Consider the following 19054-nt stretch of genomic DNA (forward strand, 5'->3'; position numbering starts at 1 on the left):
TTAGACTAGGGAGTCCTGTTTATGTAGATTTGTTGCCATTGGCATCATGCCTACTAGATGGGGGTTTGGGGTACACTGTGCAGTATGTCTTACTGCTGTGCCTGATTTGGGCCTATATTCAAAAGAGCCTGGGACTGGAGAACTGGGTTCTTTTTTTTAAGTTATTTTGTTGAGGTTGTATTGGCTCATGACATTGTATAAATGTCAGGTGTACACCACTATATTTTAGTTTTTGTATAGACTACATCGTGTTCACCACCAATAGTCTAGTTTTTATCTGTCACTGTACATATGTGCCCCTTTACCCCTTTCACCCTCCCTCCATCCTGTTCCCCTCTGGTAACCACTCATCTGTTTGTTTATCTTCCACATAGGAGTGAAATCATATAGTGTTTGTCTTTGTCTGGCTTATTTTGCTTAGCATAATACCCTCAAGGTCCATCCATATTGTTGCAAATGGCATGATTTTGTCTTTTTTTATGGCTGAGTAGTATTCCATTGTATGTGCGTACCACATCTTCTTTATCCATTCGTTCATTCATTCATGGGCACTTGGGTTGCTTTCAAGTCTTGGCTGTTGTGAATAATGCTGCGATGAACATAGCGATGCATAAATCTCTTTAAATTGTTGATTTTAAGTTCTTTGGATAAATACCCAGTAGTGGGATTGCTAGAGAGAACTAGATCCTAGATCTGCCACTAACCTAGTCACTAACTCTTTAGTAGTTGTTAAGATTCTGTGGGAGGTTTTTCAGACTTGACATCTGAAGTGACCCATGAAAGCTTAGACCAACTGGGGGCTACATATTTTAAAAATAATAATTATAATAATAAATGCAGATGTGCGTCCTTATTCCAAACTTCCCTGCCCTTCCTTTAAAAGGGTAGTGATTTTTCTACCCTCGTTGGCTTAAAATCACCTGAGGAACCTTTTAAAAGTTAGCATTTGCCCAGACCAGGGTAGGGCCTAATGGGCAGTACTTACATACCGCCCCCTTCCTCTCCCTCTCTTCCTGCCCCCCCCCCCCCCCCCGTCACATTCACACGCACTCTCTTGGTGATTCTGGTGTGCTGCCAGGATTGCAAGGTACTGTTTTCAGGCCTGTGTTACCCAAACTTGCCTGAAAAGAATCACCAGGCCGTTGTTCAATTACAGATTTTCTGACCTCTCCCTTGGAAATTCTGATTCAGGTGGGTTGGGTTGGAGAACCCTGCCTTAGGCTATATCTGTACTTCCAGGTCCTCTGCATATAATAATGAACGTGTTCCTTTGTGGGAAAGAAAGATGATATTATTGGCTATGAGGAAAGTTTCTGTATTATCTTCAGTCGGCCCCAACTAACCTCATCACCAAAAAATTCACACATTGTCTCTTGCCAAGTTTTCTTACTGGAAAACATCTCTAGAGGAGCATACCTTGAGGTAGATTCTGGTTTGGTGGAATATTGGTGTTTTCTCTACTTCAAATTTTCACCTTGGAAGCAGCAGGTTGGCTGACTGGTGTGTATGTCTGCTCAAAGCCAGTGGCTTCCTCTTGCTATTACTTTTTTGGATTGAATGGCAGCCACTAAATGGAGAGACATCCAAGATGGCAAAGATATTTTTAGAATAGTGGAGTGATCTTATTGCTGAAGCTTCTTTTAGAAGAAGATTATTTGCTGACATCCTTCTGGAAGGAAAAAAATAATACAAGGTTCTACCATCTAAGTTGCCTGTACCAAAACTTTAGGCAGCTTTTCAACATCTGGTCCACATCTGTACCCTGTATTTATCCTAGGAGCAAGTACAACCTCAAATGAGTAATGCTGGAAAGTTTGCTGACACTGCCCTCTGTTGTGAGGGCAGTTCCTTGTTCTCCTGCAAGATAGGCAGGTTCCTTCAGAGCTGCAAGTGTTGGAATCAGTTTTTAGTCCCTTCCTATTTGACTTATACACACTTTTTCTCCAATTTCAGAGTCGGTAAGACATCACTCATGAACCAGTACGTGAACAAGAAATTCAGTAATCAGTACAAAGCCACAATAGGAGCAGACTTTCTTACAAAGGAGGTGATGGTGGATGACAGACTAGTTACAATGCAGGTAAGCACACACTTCGACTTTGCCAGCCAAGCCTTGTTAGTTCATTCAGTCTTAACTTTTTTTCATGTGTAGGAATTTTCCCTCCCTGTTCTTCAAATCCCACTGTTACATTCATGGATAATTGTCTTCAGGTAGGATTGCTAGATAAAACAAGATATCAAGTATGTCCCAGGTATTGCATGAGACACACTGAAAATTTTTCCTTGTTTTTTTAAAGTTCAAATTTAACTGGACTTCCTATTTTTTGTTGTTTGTTTTGGTTTGTTTTCTGCTAAATTTGGCAACTTACAGATCCCTGTCTTGTGTCTCCAAAGTGTCTAACTTGTCCCTTTCTTAATATCCGTATCTAGTGCTTTAGGCCAAAAAAATCTAAGTAGCTCTCCTAGGTTCTTTTTTTTTTGGTGAGGAAGATCAGCCCCGAGCTAACGTCCGTGCTAATCCTCCCCTTTTTGCCGAGGAAGACCGGCTCTGAGTCAACAGTATTGCCAATCCTCCTCCTTTTTTTCCCCCAAAGCCCCAGTAGGTAGTTGCGTGTCATAGTTGCACATTCCTGCTAGTTGCTGTATGTGGGACGCAGCCTCACCGTGGCCGGAGAAGTGGTGCATCGGTGCGCGCCTGGGATCCGAACCCTGGCCGCCGGTAGCAGAGTGCGCGCACTTAACCGCCAAGCCACGGGGCCGGCCCTCTCCTAGGTTCTTAGCAGCTTTAAAGTAGTTTCCTTGTTTTCCTGGCTTCTTGTAATCTGTCCTATCTATAGCTGCCAAAGTTGTGTTTCTATTAAACCAATCTGGTTTTTTCATGTGTCAGCTTAATCTTTCAAAGGCTTCCCTTTCAACAGGATAAAATACAGATTCCTTTATATGGCTTTTAGAAAGCCTTCACATTCTGCCTACAAAAATAGCCAGAATATTTTCTACCAAAAATGTTCTTCGCTTTTTTGTCTCCTGCCAGCCCTTCTGAAGCTTGTGCTGCTCTTACAAACCTGTCCTTGCACATGACTCTGCTTCCATTAAAGCCCCTTTATTGCATCAGCACACATTCCGAAGTCTCTAATTTTAGCCCAAATGTTGTCTTTTGAAACTCCTACCTCCACAGCAGTTGTTCCTTTTTATATTAAATGATATCCCTGGGAGACTAAGCTTCTAGAGACAAATGAAATTCTTATCCCGTTGTAGTCCTAGGAAACACTGGGCTTACTGAAACGTTTGAATGATATAGGTTACAGGTAGAAGTTTTTACCTTTGTTGACTTCGAGCTGTGACATGCTCCCAGAGGATGAGGACTCTTGACACTTGCTTGACTCACACATCTAGGATGGAGCTAATATGGATCTCCCTTCCCCACCTCCTCCACGCATACACATAGAGATGTTCAAAATAGAAAGTATAGGGGGTCGGCCCAGTGGAGTAGTGGTTAAGTTCATGTGCTCCACTTCGGCGGCCTGGGGTTTGCAGGTTCAGATCCTGGGCATGGACCGACCGACACACCGCTTGTCAAGCCATGCTGTGGCGGTGTCCCATATAAAGTAGAGGAAGATGGGCATGGATGTTAGCCCAGGGACAATCTTCCTCAGCAAAAAGAGGAGGATTGGTGTTGGATGTTAGCTCAGGGCTAATCTTCCTCCCACGCACAAAAATATATATATATGAAGTTTAAATAAGCCAAGCTTGAAAGAAAAGGAAGTTTCCAGATTACAGGAAGGAAGAGGGAACTGAAAGCTAGTGATAAGCTCAGGGGCTCCTGCCATGGTGATTTGTGACTTTATAACAGGGACTAGAGTTTTATCAGTCATCAGAGGCAAGAGATGTGACTGCACAAGGTGAGGGAACTAGAACTGAGAGTCCCCTTGGACACACACACATGCGTACACACACTTATCTAGGACTTTGGAAAGATGTGAAAACAGGAGCAAATACCTCAACTCAAGGAAGTAGCCAAGCTTATGTGTGAAGTATAGGCTTGGGGCTTTGCCTCTTTGCCTCCTTGTTGGAGAATCTCAGTGCCACTACTCATGAGTGGATTCAGAGTTTATACTCTGCATGGTACAGGAATCTTTGTCTGGATGAATTTGACATAAACCCTTGTCACTCCTGGCCAGACCAAAGATAAGACTACTCTATAGGGACTTAATGACCTCTGGACAAAAGATGAGCTCATAGCCACAGGAGGAAATAATGTACCACAAAAGATGTTCACAATGACTATACATTTTTGAAAAAGGAATAGAAACCATAATGAAAAGGAACACTATAAAAAATGAGGATATAGAAAACTTAGAACTTCAAGAAGTGAAAAAATAGTTATTGAAATAAAACTAAATGAACAGTTAAAACTACAGATTAAACACAGCTGAAGAAAATACTAAACTGTAAGAGCTGAGCAAATTACCTCAAAGAAAATTGAAAACTGCAGAACATCAAGAAGCAAAATCATAAGAGCAACTAGAGAGAAAAGACATTATTTACGAAGGACCAACAGTTAGACGGATGAGTTCTCAGCAGCAACACAAGATAGAAGGGAATGGAGTACCTTCAGGGTGCTGGGAGTAAAATACCCCCTGAGGATTTTACATGTGTTCCAGCCAGACTAAAGCTGCTTCCTGTACCAGGAGAAACAGAACTATAGAACCAAGCTGTGGTTTGGAGACCCATGTGGGCTGATTCAGAAGTCAGCCGAGCCCCTCCTGGGTTGGGGGCCATTATGATAGAGCACCACATGTACCATTAAGCGGGAACCCTGGGTTGCTGCCCTCTGGAGTAAACCCCATCTGGAGAACTACAGGGCGCTGACTGGAGTCTAGAAAGAGAATGTGTTCCTGAGAGGTTGAAACAAAAGCCTGGCCCTTGTGCTTTTGCAGCCAGTTTCAAAGACTGGAAATCGATGAAAACCATCATCTCTGAACAAAAGCATCATCATCCTAGATCCTGAGGAAGCCTCATATATTTTTCAAAGGCTTTTAGCAGCTTGTGGTAAAGGATAAACCAGATAGGAAAACAAGTCATGAACCAGTGGAAACCTCTCTGATACGATAATTCAGAGTGTTTTTTATATTTAAAGAAATGGGACAATAATTTTTCTGCAGATAAGAAAGTAAACAGGTGACATAGGTTAACAGAACTTTTGAAAGTGAAATACAATAACCAGAATTTGGAAATTCAGAGAATGTGTTTAGCAGCAGGTAGAATACATCAGAAGAGTGCTGAAAGGAAGAACGTGGGAAATAGGAAAGAGGTCAACACAGGATCCAGTGAGTAGCTTGAGCCTACTTTTAATCAATCTCAGAAGAGAGAGAATAGATCAAAGATAATATTTGCTGAGAATTTTCCGGAAGTGATGTGGCACCAATCCACAGATTCATTAAGCCCAAATTCCAGGGATAAATAAAAAAGAAATCTACATGAATCATAATGAAATTGCAAAAAAAAGAAAAGGAAAGAAACTTGAGGAAAAAGATGTCCTTGAAAGGAGCAGCAATGAGGCTGACAGTTGACCCTCAACAATAACAGTGGAAATCAATAGGCAGTGAAATATATTCTGAAAGAAACTGTTAGCAAAGAATTCTGTACCTACTGAAAATATCCTCCAAGAATGAAAGCGTACATCCTTAAGTTCTAGTGGCAAAAGTTCTAAAGGATGTTCTTCAGGCAGAAATAAAGTGATTTGATTTGGAAAGGTCTGAGATAAGAAAATAAACTGAGATAAACTTTAATAGTATGCATGTATCTGTTTTTAGAATTATGACCCTAATATTAAGAGTATGTAACTTTCAAATTAGTATAAGGAAACCAGCTTGGAACCATGTAATTTAATGTGTAGAGGAAGATAGCAACTATTGTGGGTGCTTTTAATTCCTTCTATTTTTCAGGAAGAAGCTAGAACTCAATTAATATTAAACATTAGATGGAGTAAAGTATGCATGAAAAATTTAAGGGTAGCCTGTTATGAAGCCATAGTAATTTAAACAGTGTGATGTTGTCACAGAGGTACACAGATCTAGGGAATAGGGTATACCTAGACACTGGGTAGAGAGGTGGCCTTGCAGAAGAGAAGAGTGGAGAAAGGAGGTGTTATATGGTAAAAGGGGCTGGGCCAGTGACTTCCCATTTGGGTGGAGAGTAGCCAGTGGGTTCAAGACCTGAATGGAAAAATACAAAATGAAATTTTGTAAGAAAAAGATCAAGTTGCAAAAAGATGTACAGGATCTTACTATTTCTGTAAGACAGATCTTCAGGAAAAATTTTCATTTTTCTTTAAAAATGAAAATAGAAAGGTTTTTTTACCTTAGGCATTTAAAATAGAGAAAGCACAAATCATAAAAAAGACCACATTAAATTAAACATGTCAATAACAAGATTCCCAAAAAACAAAAGCAAACCACAGATCAGGAGAAAATGTTGATAATGCATAGTAGTATCCAGTCAACAGACAACCGGGTAGATAACTGGGCAAAAGATGTCAAGAGGCAGCTGTCAGCAGAAACCTTAAATGTCTAGTGGCTTGACTTCAGAGAACTGCAAATTCAGAAGGCTAACAAAATCAAGTCTTGGCTAGAATAGAGAGTAGAATATTCTCAAGCTGATGATGGGAATGTATTAGTGCAGCCTTTTAATAGAGACTATCACTTTGCCCTCCATTGCTGAACATGTTCATACCCAGCAATCTAGCACTTCTATGTCTAGGTTTGTAGCCTAGAGAAACTTACTCTGGGCACAAGAAGAGAAGTGTGGTAAGAATGTGCATCGCAGCCTTGTGTATAATAATGAAAAACTACAAACAACTCAGATGACCAGGGAATAAAGGGTGGTATGTTAAGACAATGGAATACTATATAGCTGTTAATTGTTAGAAAAGAAAAAGATCAAGTTGCAAAAAGATGTACAGGATCTTACTATTTCTGTAACACAGATCTTCAGGAGTCTTTGACTTCTGGGAGGAAGGAGAGGGAATGCTATGAGGAAGGGTTAACTCTCTTTCTTTAAAAAAACACCTGACATTCAAATGGCAGTGTTAATATTTGTCACATTAGAGGTGGGGTAGATAGATAGATGGGTGTATTTTGAATGTAGAAAATAAGATATTTCAACTAATATTAAATATATTAAAAATATTAAATATTTTTAAAGGTCGCAGTCAGCCATAGGACTGTGCTTTTCTAAGTTTGAAGTTAATTTTGGAAACTTGTTAAGAATAACGTCCAAATTTTTCAGCTTCTCTTTTTAATTCCTTACTTTGCCTTTTGTGTATATCTGAGTTCCAAATACCCTTTTGGTTCCACCCAAGAGTAACAGAGTTCTTATATAATTCTACTCTTGGATTTCTATCTTTTTTTTTTTTTTGTTAGGAAGATCAGCCCTGAGCTAACATCCATGCTAATCCTCCTCTTTTTGCTGCGGAAGACCAGCTCTGAGCTAACGTCTATTGCCAGTCCTCCTCCCTTTTTTTCCCCAAAGCCCCAGTAGATAGTTGTATGTCGTAGTTGCACATCCTTCTAGTTGCTGTGTGTGGGACGCCACCTCAGCATGGCCGGAGAAGCGAGGTGTTGGTGCGCGCCCGGGATCTGAACCCGGGCCGCCAGTAGCGGAGCACGCGCACTTAACTGCTAAGCGATGGGGCCGGCCCTTGGATTTCTATCTTAAAGAAGCAATCTGAAATATGGAAAAGGCTCTATATGTTAATGTTTGTTACTGAGTTACTTATGATTTTGAGAAATTGGTAGCAATATTTTTTTAAAAAGCAGGAATGAACTGGTTCACTGAGTTTGCTTTCAGAATTTATTGGGCAACAGTAATTACATGAGCGGTTGCCGGAGAGAGTGCTGTGGTGTTTGCAGGGCAGAGGCGGGTGACATGGGAGAGCATGTAGAGGGATGTGTGGTGTGAGATTTCAGCTACATAAAACCCTACAACATGAATACCCAGAATAAGACATGAGCTAATGAAGCTGTTCTCTGTGCGGGAGGATGCCAAATGGTTTTTGGCTTTTGCTTTGCTTATTCAAATGTTTATATGGTAACGATATTACTTCTTTAATGGAGTTTTTTTCATTTGTCCAAGCCTTGATTTAAGTTCTGTTTTTAAAATTTTCTTTCCTACTTTCTCTTTATAGGAGTAGTTATCTGTTTCTACTTTCCTTATTGTATGACTCAGTTCTTGATTCCCCCTCCACCTTGGTCCCCTTTGGAAGGCTCATTTTTCCACTGAGAGTTAAGTATTCAGTGTAGGATGTTGGAAAACCAGCAAAGCACAAAGGTGAACATCACCAGCAGTCCCTCTGCTAGCTGTCCACTGTCAGTAGAGATCCTGCCTGGTCTCCATGTATGTACTTTGCTTATTGTATTGGGGGCAGGGCAGCCTTTAGTCTCCCACCCTGCTGAGATGCAGGGAGAAGCATCGGCTTGGAGTTCATTTTTATTGCCCTTTACCCTTGTGTCTAAGCCATCATCACTTTCTTATGGTTCTGAGTGGCTGCTTCCTTTACCCAGTGGTCTGAGCACTTCTATGCCACACGCAGACATTCATGACACTCCCCTAACTCCACTCCTCCAGTCAGGGCTGACCTCCCATGGTTGCTAGGACATGTCCTGTTTCAGAATGGTTCTTCCCAGAATGATCAGTGTGTATATTGTTTGGAGTTTCCTGGGAACAGAGTGGGCTGCCAAGGTTGGGCTCCCTGCTATCAGAGGTGTGACAGAGAGTCAGGTCAACCATGTCATCATGCCCTGATTGCGGAGGGCCACGTACATCAGAGGAAAAGGCTGAGGTGGGCTTCTCAGAGCTACCTTCCTCGTAGGAGTAATCCTTGAGCTCTTGGGAATTGTTAATCAACGAAAAGCTGAGATGTGCATTCTGCCCAGCAGTGACGTTAGTAACCACAGTAGCCTCCTTCCAGTGTGCCTTTAGCCAGGCTCTTCTTGGCCAATTTGTGAGCCAGAGTTTAACCTGTGTAGTTTATTGCTTTATTGGAGCTTCTTTAAGGGGTTCTAATGCCACCATTTCCAGTCTTCCAGACAATATTTAAGTTCTGGCTCTGCCCCTGTTAGCCACAGTGTCATTTGAGCCAGTCCCCAAGAGTAGGCCAACTGCCTGGATTTGCATATTATGTTTTAGGACTTCTTTTGGACAACATTTTGGGAGGTGTTGTGGGGTTTGGCACACGTCATGAGCTTTGTTTACCTTGGCAGTATTAAAGAAATGTGAATCCCATAATACTGTCCTGTCCTCCTTGATTGCCCTTGTGCATATTTACTAACTCTAACCAAGCATCATACTCTCGTTTTGTATAATAAGGCTCTCTTCCTACCTGAATCGGGAACTCAGTCTGTGCATGGCCTAGGTGCAACTGACATGTTTCACCAAGTGTTCTGGATCACAAGAAGGCAGGACTGACTGCCCGAGAAGGACTTCACCTGGAAGTGAAGCTCAGCTGTCCTTCTGCAAAATCTGGTTCTGGAGATAGAACTATAGTGGCCCAGTCCATATTCCATTTTGGTCTAAACCCCAGGCTTTGGGGGTAGTTGGCTGGCAATTTGGACATAAAGTTGGACTTTGAGTTATGAGGATGGTCTAAGTTCTCATGTTCTGAAGCTAGGTGGTTTCCCTGCAAACAGACAGTGTATTCAACAGTTGAAGACCCATGTCAGCTGGAAGTAAATGCATGCTGCTTCTGACCCAGGCGCTCTCTTAAACCAGGTGGCTTGCGGGTGAGGGTGGAACCATTCCTCAAAACACTAGTCATCTCTCCAGGCTGACTAAGGTGGCTCTGTTAGGGATGTAGGGCAGTGAGGAAGTCCATCCTTGTTCTTGAACCTGGTATAAGCAGTGAATGATGGGAAGTTCTTTGAGCTGGTCAGTGGTATCTGGTGTTCTTTTGATTAAAAGCTGACTTTCATCTATACTCTAGAGTGTGTTCTCATCTTTCCCTTTCTCTCTGTCAGGGTTTTTTGTTTGCTTTGTTTTTTAATTGAGGTATAATATAAAACACACTGATTTTTTTTTTTTACTTGGACTTTATATACAGTAAAGTGTGTAGATTTAAATGTACAATTCAGTGGGTAATTACCTCCCTGTATTTTCATCACCTCCAGAAAGTTCCCAGAGTACACAAATTTTACCTAAGTATCTACCCATGTGACCACCACCTGGATCAAGGTAAAAAAATTATCTAGCACCCCAGAGTTCAGACTCAGTATCACCCCTCATAGACTCCCGTACTCACACATGGTCTTTGTCAGGGTTGTTTTGGATACTGTGGTGCTGAAATCTGCTTCCTGAATTCTGAAGTCACTTGTCTCTGGGTGGCGCCATAATCCATCCCATTTCCTCTGGCGTCCGCCCACTCCTGGTGCTCTGCCCCAAAGGAATAAGTGTTTTGTCTCTTGCAGATCTGGGACACGGCAGGACAGGAACGGTTCCAGTCTCTTGGCGTGGCCTTCTACAGAGGTGCAGACTGCTGTGTTCTGGTGTTTGATGTGACTGCCCCCAACACGTTCAAAACTCTTGATAGCTGGAGAGATGAGTTTCTCATTCAGGCCAGTCCCCGGGATCCTGAAAATTTCCCCTTTGTCGTGCTGGGAAACAAGATTGACCTCGAAAACAGACAAGTAAGTGCTAGACAAGTAAGTGCTAAAGATGCTGGGAATCACAAAGTGGAGGCTTATGAACTTACCCTTGTTTAAGTTATGGCTGCGGAATCATAGAAAGGGCGTCCCTTTAAAAGTGGCTGCTGGGGCCGGCCCGGTGGCTTAGTGGTTAAATGCGTGCGCTCGGCTGCTGGCGGCCTGGGTTCGGATCCCGGGTGCGCACCGACACACCGCTTCTCCAGCCATGCTGAGGCCGCATCCCACATACAGCAACTAGAAGGATGTGCAGCTATGACATACAACTATCTACTGGGGCTTTGGGGGAAAAAATAAATAAAATTATTAAAAAAAATAAATAAATAAAAAAAAATAAAAGTGGCTGCTAAGTTTGGGATGACAGGTGCTGTTTTTAGCTTCAATTGGTAGAAAGCCGTGTGCCTCAAGGACCAGTACCCAGTATGTCTGTGTGTGTCTACCCCCATGGCGGGGGAGGGGGAAGGGACAATTAACTAAGTTACCTGCCCAGCCCTTGGAATAGGGCCTTGCTCCCTCATCTAGTAAAGGCATACCATCTTGGCTTCCTTTGTGGCAAAACAGGGGCAGTGAAAGTCTGCCATGGTATTCCCTTGGAAATTATGCCAACAAAGTAGCAGGTCCGGTTTTTGGGGAGTTGCCTGTATTGGCCGTCCTTCTTGGTCCCAGTGAAATGATTTGACTTGAGGTGGTGTGGTATTCTGCATTTTTGTCTTTTGTACAGACATACATTTAAAGCCTGGCTCATGCACTCTTAATTGGGGAACACTTCTTGGAGTCTGAATCTTCACTCATAACAAGAATACTCTGGGATCAGATGACAGTGTACCTGAAAGTCTTGGCACCCAGGAGGAGCTGGGGAGATAGTGGCTTTCTGGTTGGCTCGTTGTTATTTTCCTCTCCTATGAGAGACACCTGCTTCTAAGGTGCCTTGTGAATTTGGAGAGTTCTGTGCTAAGCTTGGAACGGCTCTGGAAGGTGCATGTGGGGCTAGGAACTACCTTCAGGCCAGCTGCCATTGAGGACCAGGGCCCGAGAGACCTAGTTTAAATCCTCATACTGCCCCCAGCTAGCTGTGACTTTGAGCCATTGCCTTTGCCCTCTGAGCCTTGGTTCCCTTTCTGCACTCGAAAGTAGGGAATTGGATTTTGTCAGTCTCAAGTGCTCTCCCAGCACCTCAAGAGGCCTCCCTCGATCTCCATGTGGGCAGGAGATTGCTTTGGACTTTGAGTCAGGTTGCTCTAGCATTTCTCTTGGGAACACAGACTCTTAGAGCTAGGTTTACTTCTTTATTTTGTGAGGAAGATCAGCCCTGAGCTAACATCCATGCTAATCCTCCTTTTTTTTTGGCTGAGGAAGACCGGCTCTGAGCTAACATCTATTGCCAATCCTCCTCCTTTTTTTTCCCCCAAAGCCCCAGTAGATAGTTGTATGTCATAGTTGCACATCCTTATAGTGCTGTATGCGGGACGCGGCCTCAGCATGGCTGGAGAAGCGGTGCGTCGGTGTGCGCCCGAGATCCGAACCCGGGCCGCCAGTAGCAGAGCGTGCACACTTAACCGCTAAGCCACGGGGCCGGCCCAGAGCTAGGTTTGGTTCTGACCATTGGTCTCTTTCTTCCTTTCCTGAGTGACTGAGTCCGTCTTTTGTGCCTGAAAATGGGCAAGGAGTAGGGGAAGGAATTAGGATACGAGAAATGACGGTGTTGGTGAGAGTTGCAGAATTCTGTGGCCCTTGAGTGTGTGGCACAAGTGACGTAACGTTAGCAGTAATGGGGAACAGACTGCCGACCTTAAGACCAGGCTCCTGGGCATTTCCTGTGCTGGAACCTCTGAGGTCCCAGAAGAGAGAATTCATTTCTTCCTGGGCTGGCTTCTTACTGCCTTCACAAGCTGCTTCTAAGTATTGCCGCGGGTCAGAAGCTGTGGGTTGTAGACAGAGAAAGGGCTTTGGGTTTGAGTCCTAGCTATGCTACCTGTAGCCAGCAGGGTGACCTTGGACAGATCTGTAGGTCTCTCCCCCCTCCCTGCACACCTTCATCCCCCAGGGCTGCTCCCATACCTGTGCTACCTGTCAGCTAGGGGAAAGACTGAGTCAGTGCTGGTGCTTCTGCTGTGAGTACACGTGCACCCTGCTGCTTCTTCCAGGTGGCCACAAAGCGGGCGCAGGCCTGGTGTTACAGCAAAAACAACATTCCCTACTTCGAGACCAGTGCCAAGGAGGCCATCAATGTGGAGCAGGCGTTCCAGACGATTGCACGGAATGCACTTAAACAGGTGGGTCTCTGGCAGCTGTCTGGCTCCCTCTGGTGATTGACCGTCGACCCCAGCCCTTGTCTGGCTTCCCTGTCCCTTAATCTTCTTTCCTAGCTGACTCTTTTCTTTGTAGCCAGAAAAACCCCATATGTTTATCTGGAAAGATAATGACACATTCTCCTTAAAGCTTCCAGAAATCCCACTTGTTCGTGATCGTCCTAAACGATGCAGGGTCACTGGAGACTTTAGCTGAAGCCACTCTTGCTTGACTGGGCATGTTATTATTCTCTTTCATGCTGTTAGATCAGGCCACTAGGAGGCCCCTCGTCAGATTGCTCCTGTTTAAGGAGATAAACTTAAATTCGAATCCCAGCTCTGCTACCTATCGTTAGATCTAGTTTTTAATCACATCTGAGCTTCGTCTCCTCATCTGTAAAATGAGAATATCTGCTTTGCACGTGGTTGTGAAGATTGAATGAGATGGACTTACTTTTGTCATTCTCATAAATGGTTATATTTGATCATCAGAAAGGTTAACCAGAAGCTCTGGGAATTGTATTCTTTGAATAAAGTTTTCCTACAATTTCTTGCTTGTTTGTGTTGTTTACTCAGCTATTCCCAGAAAAAGTTATTTCTTGTTGGCATGTGCGCGTTGAAGGCGCTTTTGATTTATCAGCTGTTAGGGCTGGTGAGTTAAGGCAGCTCATGAGGCATCATCAGGTGCCTGTGGTAGTCAGACACAGATTGGGGGGGGTGGGGAGGTCAGAGGTAGGTGCACATCAGAGGATGCAGAGAACATTTGAGGGAGCACATGGGGGCTGTAAAGGGCAAGGCAGATATAGAAGGTGGCGGTTCTTAGCAGGACAGGGCATCGGGACCTGTGCGCAGGGAGATATTTGGAATGGGTCGTTCCAAGGACTGGGGGCTGCACTGAGTATTCCATAATGCAACGGGACAGTCCTAACCAACGAGGAATTGGCCCACCCCAAATGCCAGGAGAGCCCCCGCTGAGAAACACTGATACAGTGGGAAGGAACTGACCAGGATTACAGACTCGAGGCCTTTTTGCGTTCCTCTTCCCCCCTTCCTTTAGCCTACCCTCGTACCTAGATTAATAACCTAGTGTGTTTTTCCTGGTGTGCATATAATTGCATGTGGATCTAAATATGTATGGGGAGTTGTTTTCCACCAGTTCCCTGTTGACTAGCATCGCTGTTGGGCTCTTTCTCTCTGAATATTGCTGTGCCTATAGCTTTATTATAATGCTTTTATTTCTATGAGCCTAGCCTCTTAGGAGTAAGACTGTTAGATTGAGAAGTTTGTTTATTTTTAAGAGATGGTGCCAGATCACTTTCCCCAAGGGCAGTACTACTTCAGTTCCCACCAGCAGTGTGAGTTTTGTTTTCTTACCTCTCTGCCAGCAAGCAGCAGGATCATCTATAACTCCGCTGACGCTCTGCCCGTCTTCGGATTTTCTCTGTTGTAGCCAGCCAGGACATAGCACTTGCTGGGCACCTGTTAATTCTCATGAGCTCTTTATGAATTGACATTAGCTTCACCTGTATTGCAGTGATTTTTCCAAGTCTGCTGTCTTTATATATACATACTTTGGCCATAGAAAAAAAGTAATTTTTTAGTCGTGTATGTCAGTTTGTCTAGGTTTCTTGTGTCTAAATTAGGTGTTGTCTGATTCAGCTGGAGTGTTATTTCAGCTTATGGCAGGAAACAGAAACTCACCTTTTTGTTTCAGAGGGATAGCCAGTGGTTTCAAATATTAGTAGCTAGTTGTTAGCTTGTCCCCACTAGATTGAAACATTACCTTTGTTGTATTAAATGTTCGCTCAGCTTGGGATCTATTTCTGGTCTCCTCAAACTGTTCTGGCATTTGCTTGTTTCTTGCCTGGACCATCTTGATTTGACTGCCTTCGTAATGTGGTCTGACCTCTGATAAGGCAAGTCTCCCCTCACTAGTCTTGTTTGTATTTTTTTTTTCTTGGCTATTTTGGTGCATTTTCCATTTACACTAAGAATTTTATTCCAGTTCCACCTTTTTCCGTCCTCACCCTCCCCCCCAAATAAACCTTATTGAGATTCTGAATGGAATTGCATTATAGCTCTTTAACTAGATGCTCTGGGTACCATAACAAAATGCCACAGACTGAGTGGCTTAAACAACAGACTTTTATTTTCTCTCAGTTCTGGAGACCAGAAGTCCATAATTCAGGTGCCAGCAAATGCGGTTTCTGGTGAGGACTCCCCTCCCCGCGTACAGACTGCTGCCTTCTCCCTGTGTCCTCCGTGGCCTGTCCTCTGAGTGTGCCCAGAGAGAGCGGGGGTGGAGGTGGGGAGAGAGAGCCAGATGGCTCTGATGTGTCTTCTTATCAGGACACACTGATCCTGTCAGATCAGGGGCCCACCTGTATGACCCCATTTAACCTTAATTACTTTCTTAATCCAAATACAACCACACTGGAGGTTGGGCTTCAACATATGAATTTTGGAGGGACACAAACATTCAGTCCATAACAGCTATTATTTTAGGTCTTGTGTTATATCCTTCAATAAGATTTTGTAATTTTTCACATCCTTTGCCTTTCATATTAATTGTCTTCCTAGATGCTGGTAGGAATGTAAAATGGTGCAGCCGGTTTGGAAAACAGGCAGTTCCTCAAAAAGTTAAACATAGAGTTATCATATGACCTAACAGTTCCACTCCTAATAAGTATCTACCCAAGAGACATGAAAAAATGTTCACACAAAACTTGTACACAAAAATTGTACACAAATGTTCATAACCGCATTATTCATAATAGCCAAAAAGTGGAAACAACCCAAACGTCCATCAAATGAAATGTCCAAAATAGACAAATCTATTAAGACAGGAAGTAGGTAAGTGGGTTGCCAAGGGCTCAGGGTGTCAGGTGGGGATGGGGAGTGACTGCTAATGGGTGCAAGGTTTCTTTTTGGGATGATGATAATGTTCTGGAATTAGATAGTGGTGATGGTTGCCCAACTTTGTGAATATACTAAAAACCACTGAGACGTATACTCTATGGTATACCTCAATGAAGCTCTTTTTTTTTTAAATATATATTACTAAGGTTTTTACTTCTATAGCTATTGTGAGTAGAATAATTTTTTCTAGAGAACTTTTAATGAATAGAGACATTCCCTGCTTTATCTCCAAATCCTAGAACAGTTCCTGGCACACAGGTGCTCCCTGTTTCAGAGACAAATTATTTTTCTCCACCAGGAAGTAGAAAGCTGCTCCTCCCCGGAAGCATGTTAATTCAGCAGTAAGTCCCACTAAACTGACCCCCATCCATCTCCTGTGATTTCTCACCACAGATGGTGATAAAATTCATCCACAGCTGGTTTTTAAGCATGTGATGTTTGGAGAACAAACTCTGTTAAATCTTTGGAGGAAAAAGAAAATAGACCCTAAGTCCAGAAAAATGAGGGGCAAAAGGGAGCTGGAGGAATCTTTGGGGCTGAAAGGGCAGCTAGCACTCAGCTCCAGCCTACTGCTGCCTCAAGGAAATGCTAAGAGTTGCCAAAAACCCAGGCATGTAAAAGTCTGAGTTCTTTTTAAGTGTTGGCATCTATATGGACTGTACAAAAAGTGTCTGTGAGCTGGCTGTGGTCCCTAAGCCACTGGACTGGGATCTGCTGGAGAGCATGAGTCATCTTCTGTCCTGACTGCTCAGAGTCGACTGCTGCTCTCCCTGCTGAATGCGTGTCTTCACTTAGCCTGGAGTTATCACACAACCTGCCTTCCTCTTCCTGGCCTTCGAGGGCTGAGCACCTTCTGCCAGAGCCCTCCCTTCACTGCTGCGTCTGTCCCCCAGCTCCCTACCCACTGTGCTCCGGGGTAGGTGTGCCCCGAAGGGCCGGTGCTGAGCATGGGAATTCCCCTGTGCTCTGAGTAACAAACCTTTCTCTCTCTCCCTGCCCAGGAAACGGAGGTGGAGCTGTACAATGAATTCCCTGAGCCCATCAAACTGGACAAGAACGACCGGGCCAAGCCCTCCACAGAAACCTGCAGCTGCTGAAGGGGCAGTGAGAGCAGAGCACAGAGTCCTTCACAAACCAAGAACACACTTAAGCCTTCCGACACAGGCCCCCTCTACTCTTCCAAACAAAACATAAAGATCTCTCATATCCAGCTGCCAAAAGAAACCCCACTAAACACTCACCCCTCCACATACAACACACACACAGACACACAGATCTGACACAAGCAGACAGACTCCAGCCCAGGCCTGTGATGGCTCCAGTGGGGTTTGCCCTCCTGCCACGTCACTGTGGCAGCAGGATGAGTCAGCTGTAGAAATCATTCTGGTGTGGAGTTGGCATTGGAAGCTTTTTCTTTTTGTCCACTGGAGAGAGAGAACTGTTTACAGTTTATCTGTGTCTGATTAGTTTTCTGATTTTTTTTTTAACGGTCTTGTGGTCTTTTTACTGCCCTTGCACCCCTACCCCCCACTCCTGTGAAGGCTACCACTTGGGAAGGCTGGTGCCCCATGCTTCATTACAGGCTCACACCCAGTCTGATCAGGCTGAGTTTTGTATGTATCTGTTAATGCTTGTTACTTTTAACTAATCAGATCTTTTTACAGTATCCATTTATTATGTAATGCTTCTTAGAAAAGAATCTTATAGTACATGTTAATATATGCAACCAATTAAAAATGTATAAATTAGTGTAAGAAATTCTTGGATTATGTGTTTAAGTCCTGTAATGCAGGCGTGTAAGATGGAGGGTTGAACCCTGTCTGGATTGCAGAGTGTTAGCAACTCAGAAGTCCAGCTAGAGGCAGTATTCTGTACAGTAGACACAAGAATTACGTACGCCTTTTATCAAAGACTTCAGAGCCAAAAAGCTTTTCATCTCTCCAGGAGGGAAACTGTCTAGTTCCCTTCTGTATCTGAATTTGGATGGATAAACGGCTGTTCTTTCAGAAATTAAAATTCTCACTTTTCCTTTTTTTTTGCTCCACGCTTCTGAACTCCCCCATTAGATCACTACCCCACTTATAAGAGAGAGAGGAAAATCTAACAGATCTGTCCTAGTGATTTCACCTTTGTTCTAGAAGGCGCTCCTTTCAGGTTGTGGTATCCTTAGGTTAGCAAACCTGTTCCTCCTTTTCCCCACCGACTCCCCACTTGCCCATCATTAATTAACCTGGTTCTTTGGTATGGAACCCTTGCAGTTCTGCCCCCTCCCTAGGATCTGCCCCTGCACTGTAGCTTGCTTAACGGAGCACTTCCCCTTTCCCCTTTTTCCGAAGGTCTACATTCTAGGGTGTGGGCAAAGTTCTGTAAAGAGATGAACGTGATGCCAATAAAATGTAACAAGGACAAAGATTATCTGCCTTTGCCCTGTCTTTTTTCCTTCTTCCATACCTTTGGCTTAGTAGAGACCGTGTTAGCTAGTCATAGCCAGTGCTTTACCAAGCAAAAGCGCCTTCAGTAAAAGGGCACATGTGGTGCCTTGAGGCAGAAAGGCCTTCCCATGTCCAGCCCTGCACTACCTGTCCCTAGTTTGTTTTTGTTTTTTTAAGCACAGTATTGGGGAGTGGAGACCCTGAATGGACAAAGTATTGTCCCTTGAGAGGAGCAACTACAAACTGCTGGTGACCTATGGACACCATGCACAACCTATAGGTGAAAGTAACTTAGCCTTAGTGTTGTTTTGTTTTTTAATTGGCATAGTTGCTAATACTTAAGACACCAGAGATTTCTGGATTTCTAATTTTTCACAGGAGAGGAAGATTGGGCAGCAGGGGCCCTGCATTTCAGCATGTATAAGCCACCAGCTGGAACTAAATAGATGCCACCTAGAACCAATGTTATAAAATAGTAGTTTCAGTCAGTGGGTCATTGTAGGTTTTGCAGGAGTGCCCCGTTGACTTAGCTCTTGGTTTCTACTTTGCTACGCTCTTCTACATTTCCACTTCTCAGGCTCCTCAGTTGTTTCTTGCTTCGTGCCTACTCTTGGCTCATACTTCATGTGTTAAAAATAGCATTCTTAGAAGCTCATGACTGCAACTTAACCGTGGCTAGTGGTGCACGGCGTAAATCTTCTCTGGTGCTACTCTCTGGGCT

At 43.7% G+C, this 19054-nt stretch overlaps 1 protein-coding gene across 2 annotated transcripts in view; it reads left to right on the forward strand.

Moving 5' to 3' along the window:
* RAB7A (RAB7A, member RAS oncogene family) overlaps positions 1 to 18314 on the forward strand; it is a 111134-nt gene extending 92820 nt beyond the window's left edge. For both annotated transcript variants that reach the window (XM_087431651.1, XM_004442445.3), the window contains exons 3-6: positions 1954 to 2080; positions 10461 to 10679; positions 12839 to 12967; positions 16903 to 18314. In XM_087431651.1, the coding sequence (XP_087287777.1) occupies positions 1954 to 2080; positions 10461 to 10679; positions 12839 to 12967; positions 16903 to 16998 (571 nt within the window). In that variant the 3' untranslated portion in view covers positions 16999 to 18314. The remainder of the gene's footprint in view (positions 1 to 1953; positions 2081 to 10460; positions 10680 to 12838; positions 12968 to 16902) is intronic.
* Positions 18315 to 19054: the final 740 nt, after the last annotated feature.

The sequence above is a fragment of the Ceratotherium simum genome, chromosome 5 (assembly GCF_057802395.1).
Source record: "Ceratotherium simum simum isolate JZ-2026a chromosome 5, ASM5780239v1, whole genome shotgun sequence".
NCBI classification, from domain to species: Eukaryota; Metazoa; Chordata; class Mammalia; order Perissodactyla; family Rhinocerotidae; genus Ceratotherium; species Ceratotherium simum.